The sequence below is a fragment of the Gallus gallus genome, chromosome 15, assembly GCF_016699485.2.
Source record: "Gallus gallus isolate bGalGal1 chromosome 15, bGalGal1.mat.broiler.GRCg7b, whole genome shotgun sequence".
In the NCBI taxonomy this organism is placed as follows: domain Eukaryota; kingdom Metazoa; phylum Chordata; class Aves; order Galliformes; family Phasianidae; genus Gallus; species Gallus gallus.
This window is the reverse complement of record NC_052546.1, coordinates 8,037,293-8,062,179: the sequence shown is the minus strand read 5'-3', so window position 1 is coordinate 8,062,179 and position 24,887 is coordinate 8,037,293. Positions and strand designations below refer to the sequence as shown.

At 41.9% G+C, this 24,887-nt stretch overlaps 2 protein-coding genes across 2 annotated transcripts; both read right to left on the bottom strand.

Moving 5' to 3' along the window:
• Positions 1-3,821: 3,821 nt before the first annotated feature.
• On the bottom strand, positions 3,822-12,050 carry LOC769554 (solute carrier family 2, facilitated glucose transporter member 11-like). The gene is made up of 12 exons (XM_001232845.6): positions 11,976-12,050; positions 10,964-11,062; positions 10,170-10,330; positions 9,239-9,363; positions 8,736-8,865; positions 7,981-8,129; positions 7,430-7,617; positions 6,558-6,668; positions 5,892-5,993; positions 4,900-4,975; positions 4,452-4,579; positions 3,822-4,137 (listed from the first exon to the last, which is right to left on the bottom strand). Exons 1-12 carry the CDS (start codon positions 11,997-11,999, stop codon positions 3,931-3,933), a joined length of 1,500 nt encoding a protein of 499 aa, XP_001232846.3. The 5' UTR covers positions 12,000-12,050; the 3' UTR covers positions 3,822-3,930.
• Positions 12,051-15,615: 3,565 nt separating this feature from the next.
• SLC2A11L1 (solute carrier family 2 member 11-like 1) lies at positions 15,616-23,524 on the bottom strand. The gene is made up of 12 exons (NM_001347710.2): positions 23,488-23,524; positions 22,038-22,136; positions 20,905-21,065; positions 20,241-20,365; positions 19,885-20,014; positions 19,494-19,642; positions 18,744-18,931; positions 18,055-18,165; positions 17,661-17,762; positions 17,234-17,309; positions 16,778-16,905; positions 15,616-16,039 (listed from the first exon to the last, which is right to left on the bottom strand). Exons 1-12 carry the CDS (start codon positions 23,491-23,493, stop codon positions 15,833-15,835), a joined length of 1,482 nt encoding a protein of 493 aa, NP_001334639.2. The 5' UTR covers positions 23,494-23,524; the 3' UTR covers positions 15,616-15,832.
• Between the last annotated feature and the right edge of the window lie 1,363 nt (positions 23,525-24,887).

Sequence of the window (24,887 nt, the reverse complement as noted above, 5' to 3'; positions counted from 1 at the left end):
CAAATCTTCTGTTATTTTCATAATTGTCTCTGAAAGGAGGAGGTAGATGAAGAAGATCCCAGCAAAAATAAGGAATCGGGAAGAATGGAGGTTTTCCTGGAAATAAACCAGAGAAAGATAAACAAGGATATTTTCATTTGATTCTCCTTGATGCTTCTTGAATCATTGATCATGATTTCATTAATTAGAAATCTAACTGCTACAATACTGATGCAAGAGTGTAAACAATTAAGTATATCTTCATCTGGTGTCTGGAATCATATTCAAAACATTAGTGACTAGTCACTAATATTAGTGGTTAGTCACTTACCATGATAAATGGGAAAAGCATTCCAAAACCAAGGAATCATGTCCAGCTGAAACATCCTTCACAGCAGTCACAGCAGCTGATGATCTAGGTGTCTGATTGGAGATTTCCCTCAGAGATGGACTTGGTGGCCCATATGAAGAGGAAACAGGCATGAAGATGGACACAGCATGCTGGCTGGTTCTATTTTGAATTTTCTAGTTTTCCCTTCATTTCATGGTTTATAATGATTCTATCGCATTTGTGTGATGCCACCGTGGCACTAAATGCTATGTATTTAGTCACTCAATGCTAGTGTTAAATTTCCTGGTTTCCTCATACTTGTGTAAATGAATTGAAGTCCTCAGACTTATTGAATGGAAGTACACTCATTGTTCCACTTCAAAATCTGTATAGAGCCCCATCACTCTCCCTGTGACAGTCAAGTACTGTGTGCTACTACTACTTTTGAGTAAAAGAGAGGCAGAGTGAGTAGTTAAAAATAATTTGTTTCTTGCAGAAGTATGAGAAAGACAGAGGCCTTGGCATGGGTTAAGACAACATGCAAACATTAATATTGGTGGGTTAATCATATACTATCTGGTTTATCAGTAACTGTGAGATGTACAGCAATAGCAAGCATTTGGGAGAACGGATCTTGTTGGGTTTGGCACATTGGTTTTGTAGAGCCTGAGAGAACGAATGCTTGGAATTGAAAGATTCCTTCAGGTAAGAAGTAGTGATGGTAGCCAGCAAGACTACCCCAAAAAGACTGGTTACTTGCAGGAGGCAGTGGAGCTAAATCAGAGTGAGCCTACCTAGAGCTCACAAGAGAGGGACAGATGGACTCAAGGCTCCCACCTGAACATGGCACTGAGCTGTGCAGCACAGACAAGCAGTCAGTCCTTCTGCAGTGTTCCAGCTGTGCTTCTGCTGACGCCTGTTCCTGCAAAAGGACCAGCAAAGCCACAGTGACACTGATTGAGATCCCAACAGAGGATTCCTTCCTCTCTGTGTGCTGAAGGCACATTTTCTGCATGAAGGTTTGGGAATCCTGAAAAGAAGATAGGAAAAGGAGGAGAGTAAAATCAGAGAGAAGGAATTGACAAATGAAAGTGGAAGTTTTCACGGTAGAATACGCTAATGATCTGGTACACTGCCAATGGTGAACACTGGTCCTAACCTGGATTTTTCCATTTGCCTATCTAAATAACTACTCTATGGCATGTCCATGCAGCACATTTCAGACATATTACCATTTGCAATTGCATCTCATTGTGAAATCTGTGTAAACCATGAATAGAACAGCATAGAAGGATATTGTTGCTTTCACCTTTGGTCTAAAGCTGTGCTTATTTTCAAACATGCAACTTAGGCATTAGAAATTCCCCTTTACAACATCATTAGGAAAGCTGCAAGTTGTATAGAAGCACTGCCACAGTGGGATGAAAAGGTCATCATGGCACAAAGATAAAAATAAATGTTTCATCTTGGATGCAGGCAGCACTTTGCTAGTGTTTTGGAAGCATGGAGGCGTAGGGGCACTGCAATCAGCACTATTTATTTACTTATTTATATTGCACTTGCAAATACGTTTCCTGCAACTCTTTACTCCAAGTAAAGTAAAATTAAAACTTCACACATGATTGTGGCATCCAGTCCAGCAGTCTTTACCAACTTCTATATGGCAGCATGTTTGAAATGGATGCCAACCAGAAGGTAATGTTCTATTCAAGTATACAGAAGGCTTAGCTGAAGGGAACAGGTCAGTTACACATGGACCAGAGACCAGAAGCTGTGGTATTAAGAGAACTGCAGTGGTATACTAATTAAAAACATGAGGCGTCTAATTTTATAGTTTATTCCCTTAACATCACCTAGGGCTACACACAGGGGAAGGTTAACTGTGGTGGAATAGGAGCAGTTTGGGGGATTAAAACTACTGCTGAAAATACGCAACCCAGGTACAGAAAAGACGTGAGAAGTTTGATGGTGCAAAAAGATCTGAAACAGAAATGAATGCACTGAATTAATGCAAAAGGGACAATAAAGGCCAGAGAAGAGTGAAGGGAGATGTCTGTGTAAGAAGGAAAGTAGGTACAACAGCATCTCCTAAAAGAAGTGATTGCCACTCATGGGCTATGTGTGCAACACCAAAGTACCCTTATATGCCAGGGCACCTCTGAAAGCTGACAGGTTGAAACCCGGAGGTTCTGCAAAGGTAAGCACACTAGAACCAAGCTTTTGAGAGGAGTCAGCTGAGTGAGCTAATACATGGAGTGTTAATGAAGCTACAATTGCAATCTGGAAGATCATGGAGTCTAACCCTGAGCAAACATCAGCTCTGTCTGGGGCTTTGGGAAGGTTATTTGGTTTCTTTAAGAATGGTAACTGCAACAGTCAGCTTCTCAATTCTTTTCCTGGGGAGCTTCTGACAGCTTAATATTGACAGGCAATTCTGCCAGCTGTTGTACTCAGCACTTCTGAGAGGAGTTTTCCATCCTCTATGGAAAGGGTGGCTGATCCCAGGCAGACAGAACTGTCAGACTGAGGAATTTTTCTGTCATTTCTTTCCTGCAAATTCTGCTTTAACAGTCACCTGTCTGAGGCTGAGATTAATGTTAACTTCTTATTATTTCTGTTGACTAATGTTTTTTACAGCAATTACACAGGATTAAAAACAGAGACATCAAATATTTCAATGTACTGACGGGAGAGGTCCCTCTAAATAAGAAGATTTGGTAGCATGAACACTCTCTATTTTGATATAGGAAGTGAAAACAGGTGGAATATAAAATCTAAATCAGGTTTTAGTTGCTGGAACATGCTTTACTATCAGAGTTTCTTTTCTGGCCATTCCTTCAGAAACAGGAAGTAGATTATTGGAAATTTTTAAATAGAGAACACCCTAAGCTCAACACTGATTCAGAGTTCCAGCACAATGATAATCATTGTGAATGGTAAAGCTGCAGAAAGGCAGGACTTATGGTCCTCCTAAGCAGGAGATGTGGTATATATTTGTACCAGTGATGGAAAATGGAAAAATAATCTGTAGTTTTTTATAAAGGTAGAAGAGTTTGGGGAGGGAAGTGGTTAAATGCAGCAGCAATCACTAGGATTTACAGCTCCTGGAGGGCAGCAGTGGCAAAGTGTAGTACTGCACGCTGATGTGCTGATGTGATGTTGAGTGTAATGTGTCCTAATGCAATACAGAGCAAGCAGATATTTACTACCACAGCTTCTGCTTCTTGTCTTGAGCAGTTACTTATTTATGAAGTGGGCTGAATTTTCCGAGTGCCTGCTCTCTCAGTACTCTTCAAAGTGTCTCACTCCCTGCCTTGCTCCCAGTCCCTTGTCCTCTAGCTCTCAGCACTGCCTGCATCCTTCTGACTGCATAGAGCTGTCCACGTCAGCCCTGGGAAGTGTCTGTGGCTACAAATGTCTTCCTGCCATGGAACTGTTATAGGAAGGAGGCAGTGAGAAGCAGAGATAAATAAAAATAGGATACTTGGATTAATGACAAGCTATCTGTAGGTTGCTTTTTTTGATTGTAGTTTATTGAGAAAAGTCCACGATAAGGTTTAGCTCTCAGTTTGATTTTGAGACAGAGCTTTTTGTCAGTGGAAGTTGCTTATGGTGGCTGGTCAGAGCTTGGTGCAATATATCTTTTCTTCAGTCACGTTATTCTCCACAGTCTGATGCCTTTTCTTCTTATATCTGCGTGTTTTGAATTCTTCTGTAATTTCAAAGGTTGACTTCCCTTTTGTTTCTGGGACGAACAGGTAGATGAGAACTGATGAAACTACCAGGACAGCAATAAAGATGAGGAAGCAGAAAGGACCAAGAGTCATCTGGAGATAAAAGTAGAGTAAGATGAGTGACTTCCCTGGCAACACTTGCCCCTATAGATTCTTGCAAATTGTTGGCTTGTCCCTAAGAAATGAGGAATACATTTATTTTATCTTTTCAGTCTATTCTTAAGGCAGCAGAGGCTGTCAGAACTCCAGATAAGTTTTTTATACGAATGGTCTCCACTTGCCATTGGTAATTAAGCCTTCACAGCTTTGGTCATCTACAAGAATTTCATCTTACTTCCTGTCCAGACCAGCCTAGAAAAACAGTTTAAATTGAGAGTCGAAGAGGAAATTTGTAACAAATTACATACAACAGCAAAGGGGAAAATCATTCCAGTGAAAGCGAGGCCTAGCCAGATGATGATTCCACCAATTACAAACGCAGAGGACCGTGCTGAGAGGGTGAAGATTTCATTCATGACAGATGAAACAGCTCCAGCTGGGGAAAAAAAAACAACATAAAAAGCAATAAGAAACACTGTTGTGTGTTTTGTGGAGATTAGGTTAACTACTCTCCTCAAAGTGAGTAAATTGTTGTAACTCATCAAAAACTGCCCCAGTAAAGTCAGACTACTGTGAGATGACATGAATCTAGGCAGCACAACCACCTCTATCAGAATTCACCTTCTCTTAATCATAAATTGGGAGTCCTCCATTTCAGTCCAAACTAAGCTGCTGATTTACAAAGATATTTTCCATGGCCTGTGTGTACCCCCGTGGTCTAAGTTTTGCTGTTGCTGCTTATATTGTTATACTCACCTGGTCCTATTCCATAGGCAATGATGAATAAAAAGATAAGAATAACATTGCAGTAACGCATCCAGAGGAACCGATCCTACACAAAGGCAGAGGGAGGGATGAGAAATGACAGTTTCAGAGCTGTAGCACAGCTGATCCAAACATACTGGAAAAGAGATGTTGATGAAAAAGCCCACAGTGCTGAGGAACAGATTCTCACTAGAACTACTTATATTTCTGTACTGAATGCAGCAGAAGGCCAAAAGTAGCCTGCAGTGTCATACCTACGGAAGTGAGTTGGACTGTACCCTGCTCTGAAAAATAAGAAATGAATTCCAAGCTAGTTATAGCATGGGGAAAAGTGTAACTGATTCAACCTAATTGTCTTATTCAATTAGACAGCTTCAGAGAAATGTTTAAAACTTGTGAATCAGAAGATATGTGTGAAACAGAGAGGAGTTAATAGTTTGTGGGCTGAGACAAAGGTTGAAATGCAGTGCTAAACGCTGGCAATATCAGAGCTGTGTCACTGGGTTCCTCACTCCTTTCCACCACCCAGCTTGGGAGTAGCCAGAGAGCTGCACTGTGTGTGTGCAGCTGGACTGTGTGCCTCAAGGCTGGAAACTGGTAGTGGTAGGAAGTACACACTGCTTCTGTCACAGGCTGCAGGGGATAGAAACTGGGAAAGGCAACAACAGAGATGTTATCTAGGGATTTAAGGGGCAGCAAAATGACACAAGAGAGGCTCGGAGAGATCAGGCAGACAGAGAACTGGAGGAAAGCTATACCTGACCAATGGTTTTACAATATATTTTTCACTGGCTGTTTGAAAGATTGATTAAAGATGAAATACAAGACATGACAGAGATATAGGCCTTGCAAGAGGGGCTGTAAGTTTGTGTTCAGAAGATATTCTGACCTGCTCTTTTGGACGTCAGAACTAAGGCTGACTATGTGCTGTCCTGCACAAAGATTTCTGATGCAGGTCCACCCCTAGAGAGACATTTGCTTACACTCAGTAGAAGGCTTGTTTCAAGCAACACCAGTACCAGTGCCATCAACAAATAACCACCCCACAGGAGTATCCGGCGTCCAAAACGATCAATAATGGAGCTCTGAGAAGCAAAAAAAACACAACCATATATCACTGGGGACATGGCCAAATCTAGCTGTGAGCCTTCTAACAGCTTAGACATTCTTCTTCAGTTCTCTTTACTTAAGAAAACACAAATCATGTTAGTAGCAAGTTAGTTACTTTATGGAATTCCTACTGGTCTCTCTAAAGCCATGAATTACCCTTGCTGCCCAAACATTGCAGCAACTTTTTAATAAACACTGTAATCAATGGAAGCATGTTATGATTCCATTCAAATAAATAATTAGATATATCAGTGAATGGAAGTAGGCATGCATATTTATCTTTGAATGATATTTTATTTATATTTGTATGAATAAGGGAAGGATTTTTATAAGAAATTATGAAGACTGAAGATGGGAAGGGATATGTAAGAGATGGGAAGAAATTTGGCAGAGACACTTAACAACCACTTTACAGATTTATGTGGTGCCACAGGAAAAATCACCAAGTGAAGATAAGGAAGTAAGGAAGTATGGACTTAAATCACATGAGGAAGAATGGACCCAAATCAGTCTTAAAGTCCCAGCACAATCTGACTTACACAGAAGATGATGGAGATGAGCTCAGAGACTGCAACTCCTAGAGCTACATATGGGATTATGCTTTCATGGAGGTTGGCTGTCTGAAAAATTTCCAATGTGTAGAAAGTGATCTGGGAAATAAGAAGCATTTTATGGATGTGGTATGTTCTCATCCTGCATCACTTAGACCTAGATTTGTCATCACTACAATAGCAATAGTATAATACTGGGGCTTATTGGAGGTGATGTAATAGTTTAATCTGTGGCCTTTTTGCAATTATTCAGAAGAAGGTGCTCAGCTGCAAAGCACCTGCTGGTCTGAGCACCTTTCCCCTATCAACAGTGGACAGAAATAAGTTCTCTGCCCACACTGCCAGGTAGCACAATCAACAGAGAGTCCAGCAATGTCACAGTCCAGCAATATCACAGTCTTAAGTACATCTTACACAGGCAAGTAATAGAACTGACACGTTGGGGAATGCCTATTAGCTTGGGCTGTACTGGGCTCAGCCACCTTATACGCATGAACGACTGATAGGAAATATCTTAATGGATAAATCTTCATTATGAAATGGAATGAAAGCTGAATGGCAATAGCTCATCTGCTACTGTAAAGGTCAAAGAAAATGAATCTGTATTTATAACTGTTTCTCCTACAGAATATTTGGAGATATAACCAGGAGAATGAAAGCAACAACACTGTCGCAGGAATTTCTGCTGAACTGGATCTTTTGTATTCCCAGGCTGGGAGTTCCCTTAAAGGTATGAAGAATACTGGTAGTGATACAACAGAGCTTCACAGACAGAGGCAAGCTCTGTGTGTTACACAGATCCAGAGGAAAGTGACAAGTTGGAATCACAGTGATTTGGTTGGATATAGGCTATACTCAACTGCACTCAGGCCACAGAGCTGTAGACTCAGTAGAAGCAGGAGCATGGTACACAGCTGTGGATGCACAGATGGTTCTTTCAGCATCTCTAGGACATTCATTATTTTGGTGCCTTTTGTTACAGCCTTTTCCTTCACCATGTCATCAAATTCTGTGCGACAATTCTCTTCTCCCCAGAGTTGCTTCATGGCTACAGAAGGGACAGAATGAAGCATATTCTTCCATCATCTGATGTACTGATCACTTACAGTTGAGTCCATGCCTTGATTCATCAGTCATTGAGAAAAGAACTGGAACGTTACTGGAACCTGCTGAGACTCTCCTGGAAAATGGCTTTCAACTTCTGTACTATATGAGGATAGATCTTAAATAATTCTGACAAATCCTCTTTTTCTGGAGCAATATAATTCTATGCTATGATCTTTGCAAGATCTTTTATCATATCTGATGAGGAAATCTGTAGCTGTCCAGTAGAAAAACCAATTACCTCTATTCAATTCCATTTCCCAGGAGTTACAATCTAGCAGATCAGGGATCTAAAATTTTACCTTACCTTTCAAGCAACCATCCTTGTCTCCTTTTTGCAGAAAGAGATATGGAGGAGACTCAGGAAAGAAGGGCAAAAAGAGCAGTTGGATCAATGCCACAAACCCAGAAAAGGACAACAGCACATTCCACATGTCTTCGGTTCCTAAAAGATCTCTGTGAAGGCATACAAGAGTGGATTTATAGTCCAGTAGAATTACTTTTTAAACTAGTTTGGTATTTTCTGGATCCTAGACTGGCAAACTATATATACGTATAACTGTAAAGAATAAATTGAAATAAAATATATTTAGACTAGGGAAAGGAAAAAATTCTGATATCTTAGTTCTACTGCAAGACTGAGATTTTTCTCATAATTTGAGGGTTTTTTTCTAAACATCAGTGGAGTTTGAATATTCTCACAACAGATCTCTGAACAAATACAGTAATTCTGCTTGAGGATATCAAGAAATCAGCAGAGCTCTCACGTCTCGGGACTGTTAAGCTTGAAGATATATATATATAATTTGTTCTTATTAACTTCAGCAGAGAGACTGCACCTTCAAAGATGGATTTAATCCTTCCTCAAGAGAAATGTGTTCCTCTCCTCAGTGACTGACAAGGGAACCTCAGTGACTGGCATGGGGCAGACGTTTCCTTTTTGACAGCAAAAGTTAAGTGAAGTACAACCCCACCTTCTGTGTGTGTCTGTTTCTAGGACTGGACTTTCCTGCCGCACAGAAGACTAATAGAAAATAGGACCAGAAGGAGCAGCACAAGTACCGTAATCCAAGAACTCTTGCTACAGCTTTTCCTAGTGCAAGAAACACAGAGGAGGTCACATTTACAAAGCCACGCAACTTCTTAGGTGAGATCTCTCCTGCATACTGAACATGGGCATTCATACATACTCCTAAAAAGAAGACAAAGGAGAACTGAAGCTACAGAAAACAAGAGAGAGTCCCTTTTCATTTCACCTGCTCCACAGTAAGTACTGTGAAAATGTACACCCTACTTAGCTAACCCATCTGATATCTTTCTCAGTAAGAGCTCTTGAAGGCAAAGGACAGGTCACTGTTATCATGTCCCTGCCCAGTGAACACGCTGCACTTTACAAGAGGCTTGAGCAGACTGCTGCCTCAACGTGAGATGTGATCTTCTTACCTTTTCCCAATCTGTTCCTTGTTCCACTGGGGTTACTGTGAATGCCTGGGTACTCCTAGCAGGAAGATTTCTGTATCCACCCCTAAGAATTCACATTAACATGGAGTAGTGGGGAGTCCTACCAGCACAGATGCCCTCGAGGAAGCGCCCAATCAGGATCATCTCAAAGGATTTGGCTCTCCTACTGAAGCCGGTGTTCAATGTGGCTATTATTAGGACCACATCATTGATGAGCAGACATTTCTTCCTACAACAGCAAATAACATGTTGGTATGATCCCTATTTTCTTCTTTATTCTTAACTAATTTCTGCCTCTTCTTGTCTGGATTTACAGACTAAGCCATGATCACTTTAAAACCCATTTCTTCTTGGGCAACAATATCTGATTATGAGAAGGCATGAAGTCATCCCAAGAGGGTAGAAAGGGAGAAGTTAGGCTTCACTTTTCTATGCTGGTATCACGCAAACACACTATGAGACTGAAAGAAATTCCTGCAAGGCAGAGACTGATAAGGAATGGTCTTCTTCACTTCTTTCCTTTGGGTCAGACTCCTATCCTGAACTCTGCAGTTGTCACCTAAACAAGGCAAATCCAGCTTTATGGAGACCTAGATTCACTGTCCACCTTCCCCTAGAGAGTTTTGGCTTTGTCCTTTATGGTCACACTCAAAAAGATGGTTCTGAATGTGGTTTGACAGACTTCTGCTTGCCTTTGATGAAACTGTGACTGTTCTTACAGATGAATGAACCTGCATGTTTTTATAAGAGCTGTGATCAAAGTGTTGTCAGGCTCCCTAGGGCATTATTGCTCAGTAAAGACATTTCAGCAAAAATATTGGAATTGTATGGCAGAAAAACTGGTGAAAATGGAATCCGAAACAGTCGCATGTTCTCATCTCTCTAGTGTTCCCAGATATAGTTACATGTGCTGAGCAGAGCTAACACTGCACCAAGAGGGGGCAGTGAAAATTCTTACAATCTCTGTGTTAGGTGAGTGAGGTTTAATTGCTTCCCTTGTGACAGCATTAGTGAATTGTTGGGAAATATACTTACTTTCCATATTTTGCAGCCAGGTACCCACTGCACAGACACCCTATCACCCCCCCTATGCAGTATATAGACACAATGAAGGACCAGAATAATGTGAGAGTCTCCTGATGCAGCGCTGAACCATATCGCTCCAGCCAGGTTTCATTGATAAACTTCTGAATGTACTGGGACAGAAAAAAAGTTTTTATTCCTAAGACACTAATCACAGTGGTTCTTCTTTATGTTTACAACTTAAAAAAAAAAATAGATTAATAGTTATTACTAAAATCAAGGATACAGGGCTTTTGTTTGCAGATTAGTATGAATATTAGCCACAAATCCATTAAAATACAGGTTACTGCCTGTTCACATGTTGGCTGTAAGCAGCTGCTTGGTCATTAGCAGTGTGAGCAACGGAGTCTGCTAAGGAGGGGAAGGGGTTACTGTACTGATGCTGAAAATAGCTGCTGCTTTATTTTCCATAGTCCCTCCATTCAACCACAGATCACAGCAGGTATTCTGCATGTTTTCCAACTTTCTCAGCCTTTCTAACACCTAATGGGAAGCTGTCTTTGCAGTACAGCTCCTAACACTTATACTTACTTTGTTTGTTCTTTGATACTGGTCAGTAAAGGTTGGGAAGGGGCTGGGAATAAACTCATATAGTAACACGTAAGAGGATATTTAGAGCATCTTCAAAATATAAACACAAACAAACAAACAAAAACCAGTTACAGAAACCAAAACCAAAGCAAAACAAAACAATAACAACAACAAAAGACCAGTTACAAAAATGAATTCATGGAAGGTTTGCTTACCAGAGAAGTATAATTGATCACAGACAGCTGAAAGCCACCTAGGTGGGTTCCACCAATTCCTAGCACCAAGATCATTAACAACAGCTTCCGGTATTGAACCTGACAAAGATGATGAAAGACATCCAAAGTTCCTGACCCCAGCATGGCTTTCAGAACCACGAGTTAATTCATGAGATCTTACATCTTTCAATTTCTATGATTAGAAAGCCTTAATCATCACCATCATCATCATCACAAAACAAAAACAAAACCAACCAAAGAAAAACAAAAGCAGAGAAAAAATATCCTTTCCTGAATATTAACAGCCTGGAAAGATGCAGTTTGTAATTCCTTTAGTTTTGCCAGCCACAGAATTTTAATCATAAAAATAATAGAAGTGATAAATCCATGAAAGCCTTTATCAACAGCTTGTGTTTGCTTTTGTATGGTAAGATGCTACAACTTTCATGAATTCCTTTTTCCCTTTAATTCTCAGACACTTTGTTCACCTGTTTCCTGGGATTGATCAAGTTTGTTCTCTTAAAACTCTTATTATATATATATATATATATATATATATATATATTAACCCCATAGGAATCTGCATTTTCAGAGCTCCTACTTGAATGACTCCTATGCTGCCCATGATGTACACTGAATTTTAGAGCACTCTTTGCAAGCATGGATGTTTTCAGACATTTAATTAGGTCATACTTTAAGCAGATGAATATCCTCAAATGTCTTTGAGAGCGCATGGCAGTAGAGTAAAATGTTTTTTCTTTTTCTTCTTTTCTATATTACTGTTTTCCCTGTTTTCCTCTTTCCTAGTTTCCAAGTCCTCTCTTAAACCTCTCTTTTGTATTTGCAATACATTTTCTGCACATGCTGTGGAGTCAGTATTATTGCTGAGTCAGTGTTGTTCCCAGCATGTGCTCTGTTCTTTTCTGTTACTGCTTGCTTCCCTATGCTGTAATCTTCAAAGATTCTGTTGCTGTCAGTGACTGGGCTAGAAGACAAGATGTTGGATACTCACCAGCTCTGAGAGAGAACCAGCCATTTCCCCTTGAATACCTGCCTGCTCTGGGAGCCCTTGTCAAGTCTGTCGGATGAGTGATATGTTTCCTATGCTTAGATTATAACAAGTTGGGATCGTAGCGCAGAAGTTAAATTCTAACTACGTGGCTTCTAGTGAATTATGTCCTCCTCCATCACTGGCCAGGGTCTCTTCTTGCTGGTTTAATAATTCCAAGACTCAGATATGTCACGCTGATTACAACATTAGTAAATGTTTATCTTTGTATTGGGAGTGCTCCCCTTTACTTGCATTGCTAAAACTAGTGTGGGTTTCTGCTTGGTGGGGATCAGGTGTTGGCGTCTTACCTTCAGTGCAGCAGGTTCTCTAGGCAGGTATTTCCTCCTCTCCACTCTACTACAAAGTTAAGCCACGTAGTATGGCAGCTGGGCCGTGCTGCCTGGTTTCCTGCATGCTGTAAGATTTTCAATCAGTAGAAGTGATTTGAACAACTTCCCAGTGCAGGACATAAAGGATTTGAATATTGGCATGGAGGAGGAGCCTTGGTCCTCGCTGACAGCCAGGTAGTCTTGCTGTTTCCAAAACTACACAGAAACCTCTCTATTTCTGATTTGTAACAGTGGACATGGCCTGGTGCATGGTCAAAACAGGGAACTCATTCTGTTCTGGTTTGGGAGTTGATTTTAAGAAGTACTCTTCACCTTGAAAAAATTGTTTTGAACAAAAGACTTCTTTCAGGCTTCTGCATACATTTTGTACTACACTAAATACAGCTCCACATTTAGCAATGCAGTGGTATTGCCTTGAGGGGAGGTGGGAAGGGGAGGCTGTGGCTTTAAAGGAGACAGGAGTTTTGCTCAGGAGCATGGTGGAAGGGCTGCATCCATCCCAAAGTTTGCTTTTGCCCTGACAGTGACTGGCAGCTCAGCAGCACCGAGCCTGCTGTGTTACACTGACATCCCCATCACTCTGTGTCTCCACACCTTCTGCCTGGGAGTCTTCTAGCACATCAGTACACTGGAAGAATTTAAGCTGAATTCTTCTTTCCACATCATGAAATCTTCATTACTTCCACATCAGCTGTAGTTATGCATTTTGTTCCTTCACCTCTTAGCACAGACTCCTCAAATGTTCTCACTTGTAAAACCCCAGAATCCATCCTTCTCTTCCATTATTACTGCAGAACTCTCTGTCTTTATTTAGATTTTCTCTTGCTTCTTACAAATTCTTACTCTCCAACTCCAGTCACATTCACGCTGCCCTCCTTCAGCCAAAGATTTTTGCTGCCACAGAGAAGTGCAGTCAGATGGCACAGCTGCCCCCTGGCCTCTCCTATCTCCTGCTACGGGGGATGCAGATCTACTTCCTAGCATCACACCAGGACTGTACCCAGCAGAGTATCCCAGGTCTGACAGTCACAGACAGCATTTATAGGCAGATGCACAAGATCTGGACATGCGTGCAGTGAGTCTTTACCCATGCATCTCCCAGGCTTCAGCAATGAACAGCACTGGGACTTTGTGGTCAGGATGGTGACTTTATGTTTATTCCTTCCATGTAGCCATAGAGTTCCTTTCTGAGCTCCTGTAAACTTTTGCAGTCAAGTCTGGTGGCAGAAAAGTTTAATTAGATACCCAAACAGTGCAGTGCCCTTCCTGCCAGGGCACACTAAAAGCTGCTTTTGAAATTGTTACTGCTTTCTTTTGCTGTTTTTCACACTTTATTTTCCTTATAATTCCTGTCAAATTTGGATGTTGTATCTCAGTTTCCAGACCTTTTCATGCTGTACTGTCCCTTGCAGGTCCCTTTCCCTCCCAGGAGGATTCTATCAGACTAACAGCAAATGTGACAGAGGCAGATGCCAGAGTTCAGGCACTGAAGAGTGAAGTCATGGGGAGGGAACACATGAACCTGTATGAATCTGAGGGGAAACGGGGATTTGTTCTTTGAGCTGAGGGTGCGAGGCTTGACTGCTGGAAGGAGAGGCACATGTGGCTGGAACTTTCTGGAGGAGGTTTAAAACACCCTGTTTGTGGCCAGATTATAGTATCTGGTTGAACTAACTGTCCCCAGCAGAGCCTTGATGTTCTTCCTCTCACTGTCTGTATTTCTCCCAGAATACTTATGCAACTGTCGTTTCTATCTGTCCCCTCACTTTCGTTCAGTGCTTTAACATGGAAAAAGCAAGACTTCAATGTCTACCATAGTTCCTATTCATTTTCCTATGGAAGAGGAAGGAATGAGCCTTTTCACCTAAGATTAGTGCTTGTTCCAGACTTGATACACTTCTGTGATCCTAGAAATCAAATGGATACACTGCTGATTCACAAGTACTCATTTAACCTTTATTCACCATACATGCTAGTTTAAGGCAGCATTAATGATTAACCATGCTTCCCCTCTTACAGACAGTACTTTCTAGTAGGGGGGAAGAAGGGAAAAAGTCAGGCATGGTGAGCAAGATCATGCTATAGAAAGATGCATATGAGGGAATGAGTTTTTAGTCTCTTTTATGACACAAAAACATTCCTCACTGCAAACCAGTAAAGCTGAGGAATAAACGCTCAGACACAGGTTGGGCTCTCTAGCAGAGGCACCACTCTTTGTTTCATCAGTACCAGAGACATGGGAACTGAATCCCACTGAAACTTCTCTATGACATGAAACAACTCCAAGCTGAAGGCGTGCTCCAACGTCATTGCTAATGGTGTAGGAGAATCTGCCCACAGTGGATTAGCCTACTTAGGCTTTCCTGCAGTTCTGCTTTCTTTGGTTGTGCTTTCTTTCAGTGGTGGTCTATCCTTGTATGTCCAAGTAGAAGAATCTCAGAAATCTAAATAATGTACGTGATTGCAAAATAAGAAGTTTGGCTAGAGATGGCAGGTTGTGCTTGGATGCTTCTCTAACATTTCTTTTACTCCTTTACACTTTTCTCCTTCAGGTGTAGGGATGATTTCCCTCCAAAAAGTAAAACAAAAAGGTTAAAACCATCCTGCAGCTCACAGAAACCTGGTCACAAGCAGCTCAAGAAAGTCCTAGTTGACCCAGTACTGCATGCTTGCTCTCAAGTCTAATTGTAAGATGGGGAAACACTGCGTAGCAATTACGTCTGCTGACAGGAACGGTACTCTTCCTCCAGTAGTTCAAAGAGCAAAACACTTTGTCTGGATTGAAGCTTTTCTCTTGGAAAGCTCAGCAGCACCACCTTCTAAAAAGTAGCAAGTAATTTTGATGTGAAAGACTCTGTCTTCATTTTCTTCCTTTTCACAAGTATGCTGTATGTCTGAGCCTTCCACACTCACACTGTCCATCAATACTGGAGTCCTGGTTTTGATAGGAAAAATAGCTGATCCTGTGTTTTCAGTTTACACAGATGCTAACTTGCAGAGAGTGAGGATATTCTTTCTTTACTCCACATCTTTCTCTTCCTCCCTTCCTCCCTTCCTCCCTCCCTCCTTCCCTCCTTCCTCCCTCCCTCCTTCCCTCCTTCCTCCCTCCCTCCCTCCCTCCCTCCCTCCCTCCCTCCCTCCCTCCTTCCTTCCTTCCTTCCTTCCTTCCTTCCTTCCTTCCTTCCTTCCTTCCTTCCTTCCTTCCTTCCTTCCTTCCTTCCTTCCTTCCTTCCTTCCTTCCTTCCTTCCTTCCTTCCTTCCTTCCTTCCTTCCTTCCTTTTGTGCTGAGCATTTAATTCAGTTCATATTTCGGCAGTTGGAGGGAACCACCAAGTTCATCCTGCACAGCAGGCCACTACTTTTAATACACATTTGTACTGTCTAGGAGCAATAGAATCTCTTTTGTTTAGTGAGGCTTCTGGTCACAACAGTAATAAAATAACAGAATATGGAGTGGAGAGTTTGTTACTAAAGTCTAGTAACAGTTGTCAATGAGCAGTTATTCTGCTGTAGGGCTTCCTGTCCCTTCTTTCCTCGGTAGTTCAGGCGGTTGAACTCCTCCATGATCTGCAGCATGGTCTTTCCTTTGGTCTCTGGCACTACCAGGTAGACAAAGATAGCCATGGACAGACAGTATGCCAGGAAAATGATGAAACAAAAACTACCAAGGCCTTCCTGTGGGAAAAGAAAGAGAGAAAATAAGTTCATAGAAATTGATCTAGATATCTTTCTCTTATATGGTGATCCTATTTTTGTATTCACTGAAACACTTGGCCAGGGACTTAGCTGATGTAAATCTTGCTTGCTGCCACTTTTGGACCAGCACTGGGGGTTAAAGTTAGCTAATTCTCTGTTCCTGTTGCAAGGAGGGAAGCTGTATCATCAGCAGATGTTGAATTTCACTATTTGACAATTCAGAGAGGTGCTGAGCTGCGTTTCAGTCACTTTTCCTTTCTGCTCCATCCTTCCCAACACAATATGTGTTAGCTCTGCCCCTCCTTGCACAGTTTCCAGACTGCACAGGCTTCAGTTTCCTTGCTACTTCTCAGCACTGGGTGAGATCTCTGGGAGAAGCACAGGTGGATCCATTTTCACATTAACCCAAGGAGATGCATCTACAGGGCAAGGAGGGAAAGGAAGGGATCCCCTCCTGACATTCAGATGATTTCTGACTGTGTTGGTGTCCCTGCTGCCCTTTCCATGTTTTCCAGTGTTACTCTGTGTACAGTTAGCAGCATTTTGTGGTCTTACTACACTTTCATTACACTCCTGGGTAAAAAGCAAGAGGCCATCCAAGCTATGGTTAATCCTGATTGTCTACTGCACAAAGAGCTGGAAAAGGGAAGTAATCTCTGGGTTCAAGTAAAATCTAACCTCCAAACTGAAAATTTCAGAACAACTTGCTTTGCTTACCACAATGAAAGGGAACAAAAGTCCAAGAAAGAAGAGCTGAATCCAGTTTGAAGCACCATTAAAAGCATAAGCAGCTGGTCTGTATGACTGAATAAATATTTCTGTGGGCAGGGGGCATAATACTCCAGCTGAAAAAATGTTGGAGAAAAAAGAAAAAAAATTAGAAATTTTGCTAGATGTTTCTGTAACTCACACTTCATATGGCTGTAGAAGTTGATGGTTTTACCTGACCTAGGCATGTTTGAAATGCTGCTTGGTTCTTCAGGAGAAAGAGAAGTAGGAATGCGATATGAAAGGAAGCTCTAACTCCTACCATAGTATGGCGTGCTCTAGGACTGGGAGCATCTACCCCTCTCTGAAGAGCAGAGATTCATGCTGTATGACAGCTATGCCTCACCTTAGAGCTGCTGTGAGGAAGCCAAGGTATATGAAAACATTCCAGTATAAAACACTAACCTGGCCCAAGACCGAAGCTCATGATGAAGATAAAAATGAGTGCAGCAGAGCAATATGGTATCCAGGAGAAAGAATCCTATGATGGGAAACAAAAATCAAATCAGAAATAAAAATTTCATTAATCCAGGTCTATTAGAAACAGGGTCAATCTTCATTACTACATAGTATCACATAATCTATGTTCTCAACTTCCACACACTTCACAAGGAGACAGTGTTGGCAGTGATCATACTTGTAGAAAGCTATTGACTTTAATCTGCATGTACGTGACTGGAAACAGACCACTGTTAGTATGATGGTTAGCTGCAAAAAATACTTCTACTTCAGCTAAAAAGTTATTTGTGGGAAGGGAAATAGTTCTGATGTCTTCCATGTAACAGAACATGAAGATGTGTCACTTGGCTCAGATGCATAAGCGAGGTCTTACCTGTAGAGCAAGTGTGATGGTGAGAAGTCCTAACGCCAAGGCCATAGCAGTGTGGGATTTCCATAGCAGTGCCTTCCTCCCAGCACGGTCCACCAGGAAGCCCTGCAAACAGGAGCATCTGCTGTCAGCACTCAGGACAGGTCTCACAGGAGTGGACAAGCTGCTCAGCAGCTGCCTTCAGCAGCCAGGCAGGGGATCTGCAGGGAGCTGGCCCTAGGAAGTGCCCCCTACTTGTCCTACTGGCAGGTGAGATGGTGGTGTGTGATCAGTGCAAAGTACTCCTGTTGGTTTGCTGAAGGGGGCTGATTCCTGGATCTCCATTTGCAGTAGTTTCTAAAGGTTGAAATGAAACAGGCACTGCAGCAGAATGAAATTCTGCTGAAGATCCACTTACACACAGAGCTGTGGTGAGGATCTCGGTGATCCCAACTCCCAGGGAGACGTAGCGGGTTTGGGAAGGGGAGAGTCCAACTTTTAAGAAGACATTGTATGCATAAAAGTAAACCTGGAAAGAATAGAAATGTGTGAAGTTTGCACCCACGTGATCATGTGTACACTAGCTTCTGCCTTTTTTGGCAGATAACAACTAATTAGGGCTTAAGTAAAGAGAAAATGTTCTTGATTTTAGCAACTACTCCTTAGTGGTTTTTTGCTCATTTGCTCATCTGCTCATTTGTGCAGATGAACTTTTACCAGCAGCTCTGCTTCTAACTCAGTAACAAAGATAGACTAACCTTTTTCTTCCTACTTTTAGCATTAGCTTTTGTCTCATGTTACAAGTTGTAATTCCATCCAGCATCTTTCATAAGTTGTAGTGTCTCATGTGCAGGACACGGAGCACATACAAATACTGATGGTACTTACTAAGCAATTGGTTTAAATGAACATTGTGTATCATCTTTAAACCTTTGCAGTGATCCTGATAGTCACCATTTTTTCTGAATGTAAGTACTCCTAACACATAAGAAATTCCATTTTAGCATTTTAGCACTGCTCCAATTAGCATTTTACTCATTGCAGAACACTTCTTGCCAAGAAACTGTAAACAGTGAGTTTGTAAGCAGAGAAAAGTAGCACATGTACCACATTGACTCCAATTAACTGCATGCATGAGGAGACAAGAAAGAGAGTGATGAACTGCCAACGGACGGATTTGTCACGAACAAGGTCACAAACACTCTTAGATTTCTCCCCACGGATGGCTTCTTGCTCTGCAATCATGTCATCCACTTCGGCCATGTGGTCACCATCCCCCCAGAGCTGCTTCACAGCTGCAGGGAGAGGAGGAGGAGAAGATGACTCTGGGCCCACGCTCACCGACACACATTAATGCAGAGGATTACTTCCTGCCTGTCTTATTAAAGCATCCGGCTCTTTGCTTGTCTGAACTTCCTAGAGATCTGGGTTCAGCTTATACCCAAATCCAATTCATTCCTATCTATTTTTACCTATAAATCTCAATCACGACCTCACCATTGACCAGCAGATGTTTACAGTATTTCCATATAGGATAGGCTTAAATTTTTATCAGTCCTTCCCCAAATTCCCTCTTGCTAAAGGTACAGTTCTACTGCACACACCAAAGCAGAGATAAGGAAAAACAATTTCTATGATTAAAAATAAGTCTACAGCCAAAGAGTTCTCTCTCTTCACACCCCAAAGAGCCATAATGACTGTTTCTCTGTTTATGTTAGCAGCTGCCATTAGGGTCACTGAAGACCTGGAATGCTCACAGATATGGACAGAGCATCCATTCGTTACACAGAGCCAGAAGGCACAGTTTCCAGGCTCTGACTGCTAAGAGCACAAATGCTTTGTGCCCTGTTTCCTTACCTTTGATGCAGCCTTCCTTGTCCTTTTTGTCAATGAGCAGGTAGCGGGGAGAGTCTGGGAAGAAGGGGAGGGTGAGCAGCTGAATGAGGGCAGGAATTGCATTTGCTGCCATAAGAACGGGCCACAGAGCTTCTACTCCCAGAACTTCTCTGAAACAGAAGGATTAAATTGTCTGTATTTTCATCTGTGTTTGCTGGGAAGCAGCATCATTCTTCAGTCTTAACCATTTATATGATTTCTGTTTTCCATTCAGCTGAGAATTTGTGATGAGACAATTTGGTCTGGCTGCACGCCTCAGCACACCTAAGAAAAGTTGTTGATTTGCTTATCTGTAGACATGAATTGACATATGCATAAATTTTAATAACAGAAGAAATGAAATAGCTCCTACCTGAGACCCAGAGCAAATCCTGCAAACTTTCCCACGGCAATGGCAGTGGAAGCAGTTATGGCAATCACCCCACGCAGCTTCTGTGGGGCACACTCCCCCACATACATGATATGGATATTCAGACCTAAACCTTCAGCAACAAATGACCATCAGACAACTCAGTACTTTTCATATGGATTGGATATGAACGTAAAAGAATGAGAAATTGACCTGTCATACACAGTTAATTTAATTATGTTTGTGTTTTCTTATTTAGCAAAAAAAGCACTCAGTACTCAGGCACAAGGTTAGACCTTGTGACCCTCAGCCACTGCTCTCCCAGGCTTTTAACACCACATATAGGAATGCAAATTTACCTGCACACACTCCAGCAAATAATCTCCCAATGATGATCATCTCAAAGGACCCAGACAGCCGACTGAGTGCCATGAGAGTTGCACTCAACAGAGCAGGGATGTTGGCAAGCAGCATGGACTTCTTCCTGGAATTAATTTAAATCGGTATAAGCATAAATACTGTCCATGTGTCATTCCTGGCCAGATGGAAGTGGTGCAGCTTGTACAATGGTTAAAGACTGAGATCAGCTGCAGTGAAGTAAATGGGAAATTGGAAAATGTCCTGAACTGAAACGTTAGTTGGAGCTTTTGATGCCTACAGCACTTCTTGTGTGTAATCTGTTGGAGCTAATATCTACCTTGAAGAACATGCTTTGTGAGATGCATTCTGTGAAATTCGTTTTTAAAAGGCATGTACTCCCCAGGTGATTTCTCTGGTCTGGGTTGGCTTTAGAATTTACAAGGAACAGGATGCAAGGAACAGGAACAAGGAACATCCTTCTGATCATGGGCAGTTTTTGCTATTCTGTTTCTTCAATGATCTCTCATATGAAGTGGCCCTGGGCTGCTCACAGGACCTCTTCACAAGCAGTGAAGACACAGACATATGTCTTCACCAAGACATGATCACTTGTGCTTACAGGTATGTGTGTAAACAGAAAACTAATGCAATCATTATTCCTACCTTCCAAATGTAACAGACATGTATTTGACACACATGGAGCCCAGGAGCCCACCAATGGTGTAAATGGACACAATAAAGGACCACATCAAAGTAGTTATCTCTTCACTGGGAGAAGATCCGTATCTCTTCAGCCAGGTCTCACGTATGAAACTCTTGATGTACTTTAAGAGAAAAACAGAAACCAATGGACTCAATCAACTTGTTTTCTGATAATTGCACCTTTTTAAAATTTCTCTTTCCTATTTGTCTTGTCTGATACACTTCTGTCCATACCTTGGCTGAAATCTAAACCCCAGTAAAACAAGAAGGAATTTTGCCACTAACATAAATGGAGTCCAGTTTTAGAAACATGGTGTAATAAATCATAGTAAGTACTGATACTAGATATCAACAGCGAATGCCACTAAGAGAAGGGCAAGATGGTCTTCTGTTCACATGCTAGAGGATGATTTGTTACAGTTTTCCGCTTCATTCCCACTTGTTCCTCTTGTTTACTTTCTGCATCCTTCCTGCTGCTTTGGATAAAGTCTAGGTTTGACTTAAATTGCCTTCAGTGAGGTCAGGATTTGTCTCCTGATGTGTATTATTATTCTGGGGTCTCTCTAACCTACTGTTGATAATCTCACAGTGTCCTCTTTCAGGATAAGGGTTCCCAGTGTGGTGACACTATGAGCTCAATTTCCTCAGCACTATTTGAGCTGACAAACACCTCTCCTTTATCAGCTGCAGGTATCAGTGCTGACCTGAGCTCCAGAGCTCCACTCCTTCCCTGTCCTGTTTTGCCTTACAGGCGTTCACACAGAACTGCTGTGCATAGCCAAGGACCTGGAACAAAGGACTCCAGGAACCTCGTGAACAGGAGAGTTTCTTGTGAACAATCCAAGTCAGTAATGGAAAAATGCCTGGCTATAGATAACCCTTATCCTCCCCTTTTCCAATTTTGTGGCATCAGACAGAAGTTAGAAACAATGAAATACAAGAGCAATGGCAGCTGCTCTGAGAATCAGGCAACCACAAAAAGTCTAGTTTTGAGTGTGTAAGGAAAGAACTTAGTGATTACAGATAGAGGCAGGAATGCATGAGGACATTGAAATCCATGCTGGGAGCTCAATCACTGAGCTGTCTGTGCTTACCTCGGCAGGAGAGTTGATAATGGAGATCTGCAACCCATACTGGAAAGTTCCACCAATGCCCAGGACAAAAGCCAGGAGGAAGAGATTGTAGCTCATTTTCTGGCAGGAAGAGAAATCAGCAAAGAAAGCTGTTCAGACATGCCCCCAGATGTCCTGTTCTGCCCGTGGGGATGCTTGAAGGTAGTGCAGTGGAAGACCACAGCAGCTAAAGCACAGGACAGTAACACATTTGTAGAAAGGAGAAAGGAAACTTGTAGCTGTGTCCCAGAACAGGTTTTACACCTCAGTGCTTCTGTCTTCAGCTTTGTCAACTTAATCTGCTTAGAATCACTAGCTGTGGGAGCATGGTACAACGTGCAAGCATCATGTGCACACTTTCCTTCTATTTGTTCCTCCTCCTCCTCCTTTCCCATTTGTTGTCTCTCCTAAGTGAATATTTTGCTCGGTAGCTTGGCTGACACTACATAAATATTTGGAGTTTGGAGGGCATTCCTGGTTTCACAGTTATTCACTCTGTTTTAGAAATACATCTGACAGGTTTGAGAATAGCCCAGTGTAGTGCTGTGCTACATGCATACCCCATCCCTCCCACTCCCCATGCTCTCTTGTGCTTTCTGCACAGCAATGACGATATGGTGCTGCACTTTTATCTCTGGAACAAATCGTATTCAGAGGCAATGCTGAGCCACAACTGGCAAACATTTACAGGCTGATTTCTAATCAGATGAATGCCGTTGTTTCAATGAGCGTCAAATTTATCCACGTCGCATCATTGTTGGCTTCAGAGGAATTAGTTCTGAATACATTTGGTATTTGGCACATTCATATACTAAATGATGACAGTCTTATCTACTTATCTTGTGCTTATCAAAGCACTAGGAAGAAGTGAGAATTGTGGTCTCTAGCACTCGACACATGCTCCATGATTACAAAAGATGTCACATATCAGCATGAGACTCACCATGAGCAAAAAAAAAAGCAGTAAATCCTGTTCTAAGTACAAAGTTTGCATCTGCAGCAAATCTCTGACTGTTATCTCAGTTCTGTATTATAACACCATTACTTGGTTTTTCTCGGGTTCCTTAGGTGCCTTGGTATTTCTATCCCCTTTATTGAGGAGCACTTTCCATCCTCCTCCATCTGTCAAACCATGCAGTCTTGTTTTGCTGCTCTGCTCTGAACTCCCTTGGTTTGCCTTTGTCATACATCAGGCATTAAATATAGAAGTGCTCTCAAAACCAGTTTTCTTTGCTTTTTAAAAATATTTCCTTGCAACTTATTTGATATCTCTTGATTATGATTTCATACTATTATTTTAAATGCGTTTGATTCAGATTGATTTAACTTTCTGTACTTAATTTATGCAATGAGTCCTTTAGAATAGCAGAAAGAAAAATGTCTGTATTGCAAAAATTCTATTTGGGGGTGAAGAAAGGAAACATATACCAACTTGCATGCAAAGGTGGTCATCTCAGCTTGCAGGCTGATCTTTCCTGATGGTTTCTGTGGACACTTTGGGAAAAGTCAGGCTATATATAGAGAAAGAGGAGCCTGAGATAATATTTCAGCATGTCATTTCATTCTCTTTCAGTGTTTACACTCTCTTTGGTTTGTCATGAAGTTCTTGCTATTTGCTTTGAACTGTTGTGTTGGTTACTGATGAAACTGCGAGTCATTTTGATGAGTTATGCATTCATGCCAGATCAGCTGGGCGGAGAAGCTCCAGCAACAGAGCTGTAGGAGACAAGGAAAGGACAATAAAGAGGCATTAGTGAAAGCCAAAGTCCAGAGGCTGGCACAAACTAGAGCGGACTGGCTTGGACTCCCCAAAACATGGTTTGGGTAATTAGTCATCGCATTAACGGCAAAGTTCCTGACTGTTACCTCGAGCCTCAACACAGAAAAGCTGTCTGAAGCCTTACTCAGAAACTTGACTAAGCATGACTAAGCTTGTGCATTCATGCTTGACTTACGGGATCAGTCGATGCTTTGAGGCTACCGGTTTGTTGCCTGAAATTCGTCTGTGTTCCTGTAACATGTGAAGTGCTCAGAAAGCTGAACGTCACTTTTAAATCCTGATCGGAACATAAATCAATTCAATCTTTACTTTTAGCCCTAATTCTCAATTGGCCTCTTTCTCTGGCAGTCTCCAGTGCATTTCTGTTAAAAGGCTTTTACGAGAGATTCAAACGGCTTAGGGGAAAGCTGAGTGGCTGCACTGGGCAGTACCCATAACTGGCATCCTGCAAATCTTCAGTTTCTGGAAGAATCCAGGCTGGGCAGGTTGGGACTGAGCTGTGCGGGACCTGAGAGGCAGATTACGCAGAGGAGCACTCTGAGGATAGCAGCAGGAGCAGTGTTTCTCTGGTGTGATGGTAATCAGTCAGTCCTACAGTGCCTGGGGATTTGATTTTAAATCACCATGAGTTTCTGAGAATCACTTTTCAAGATCCATTTGTGCCCAGCACTTCACTTCCTTAGAAAACTGACGTAAGCAAGTGGTATATATTCTTTATGTTAATGAAGGTATGTCAATTCAGTAATAAATAACTACCTTGTTAGATGCTTCAATTAAAATGCAACCAGCTAGATCAATTAAAATGTAACCACTGTTTACTTTTGCTTAATCAGTCTAAAGACACCTGATTTCAGGCCATGCTTATAAAAAGAACTAGAGCAAGGTTTTCTGATGCATGCTGTCAGGGCTGGGTCTGAATGCGTATCACTTGTGGGCAGGCACATGGCATACAGCCAGCTGCCTCTGTCCTTCCAGGGCCCTGGGGAAAGCCAAGGAGTGCTGACTCAAGGTAGCAGCCATACAGGTGGCCCAGACGAGGACCTCAGGATATT

Bases quoted from the DNA above. Each gene is read 5' to 3' on its own strand.
- LOC769554 (XM_001232845.6), bottom strand. From the start codon at position 11,999: ATGGCTGGTTCTCTCTCAGAGCTG. The intron at 10,331-10,963 runs GTAAGCAAACCT...TTTCTGTCCCAG, and splicing joins TGATCAATTATACTTCTCTG to TACATTCAGAAGTTTATCAA. The intron at 4,580-4,899 runs GTGAGTATAACA...TTTTTTCCCCAG, and splicing joins TGCCTATGGAATAGGACCAG to CTGGAGCTGTTTCATCTGTC.
- SLC2A11L1 (NM_001347710.2), bottom strand. The intron at 21,066-22,037 runs GTAAGCACAGAC...TTTCTCTTAAAG, and splicing joins TTATCAACTCTCCTGCCGAG to TACATCAAGAGTTTCATACG. The intron at 18,166-18,743 runs GTACATGTGCTA...TATTCTTTCCAG, and splicing joins AGTTAATTGGAGTCAATGTG to GTTTACTTTTATGCATACAA.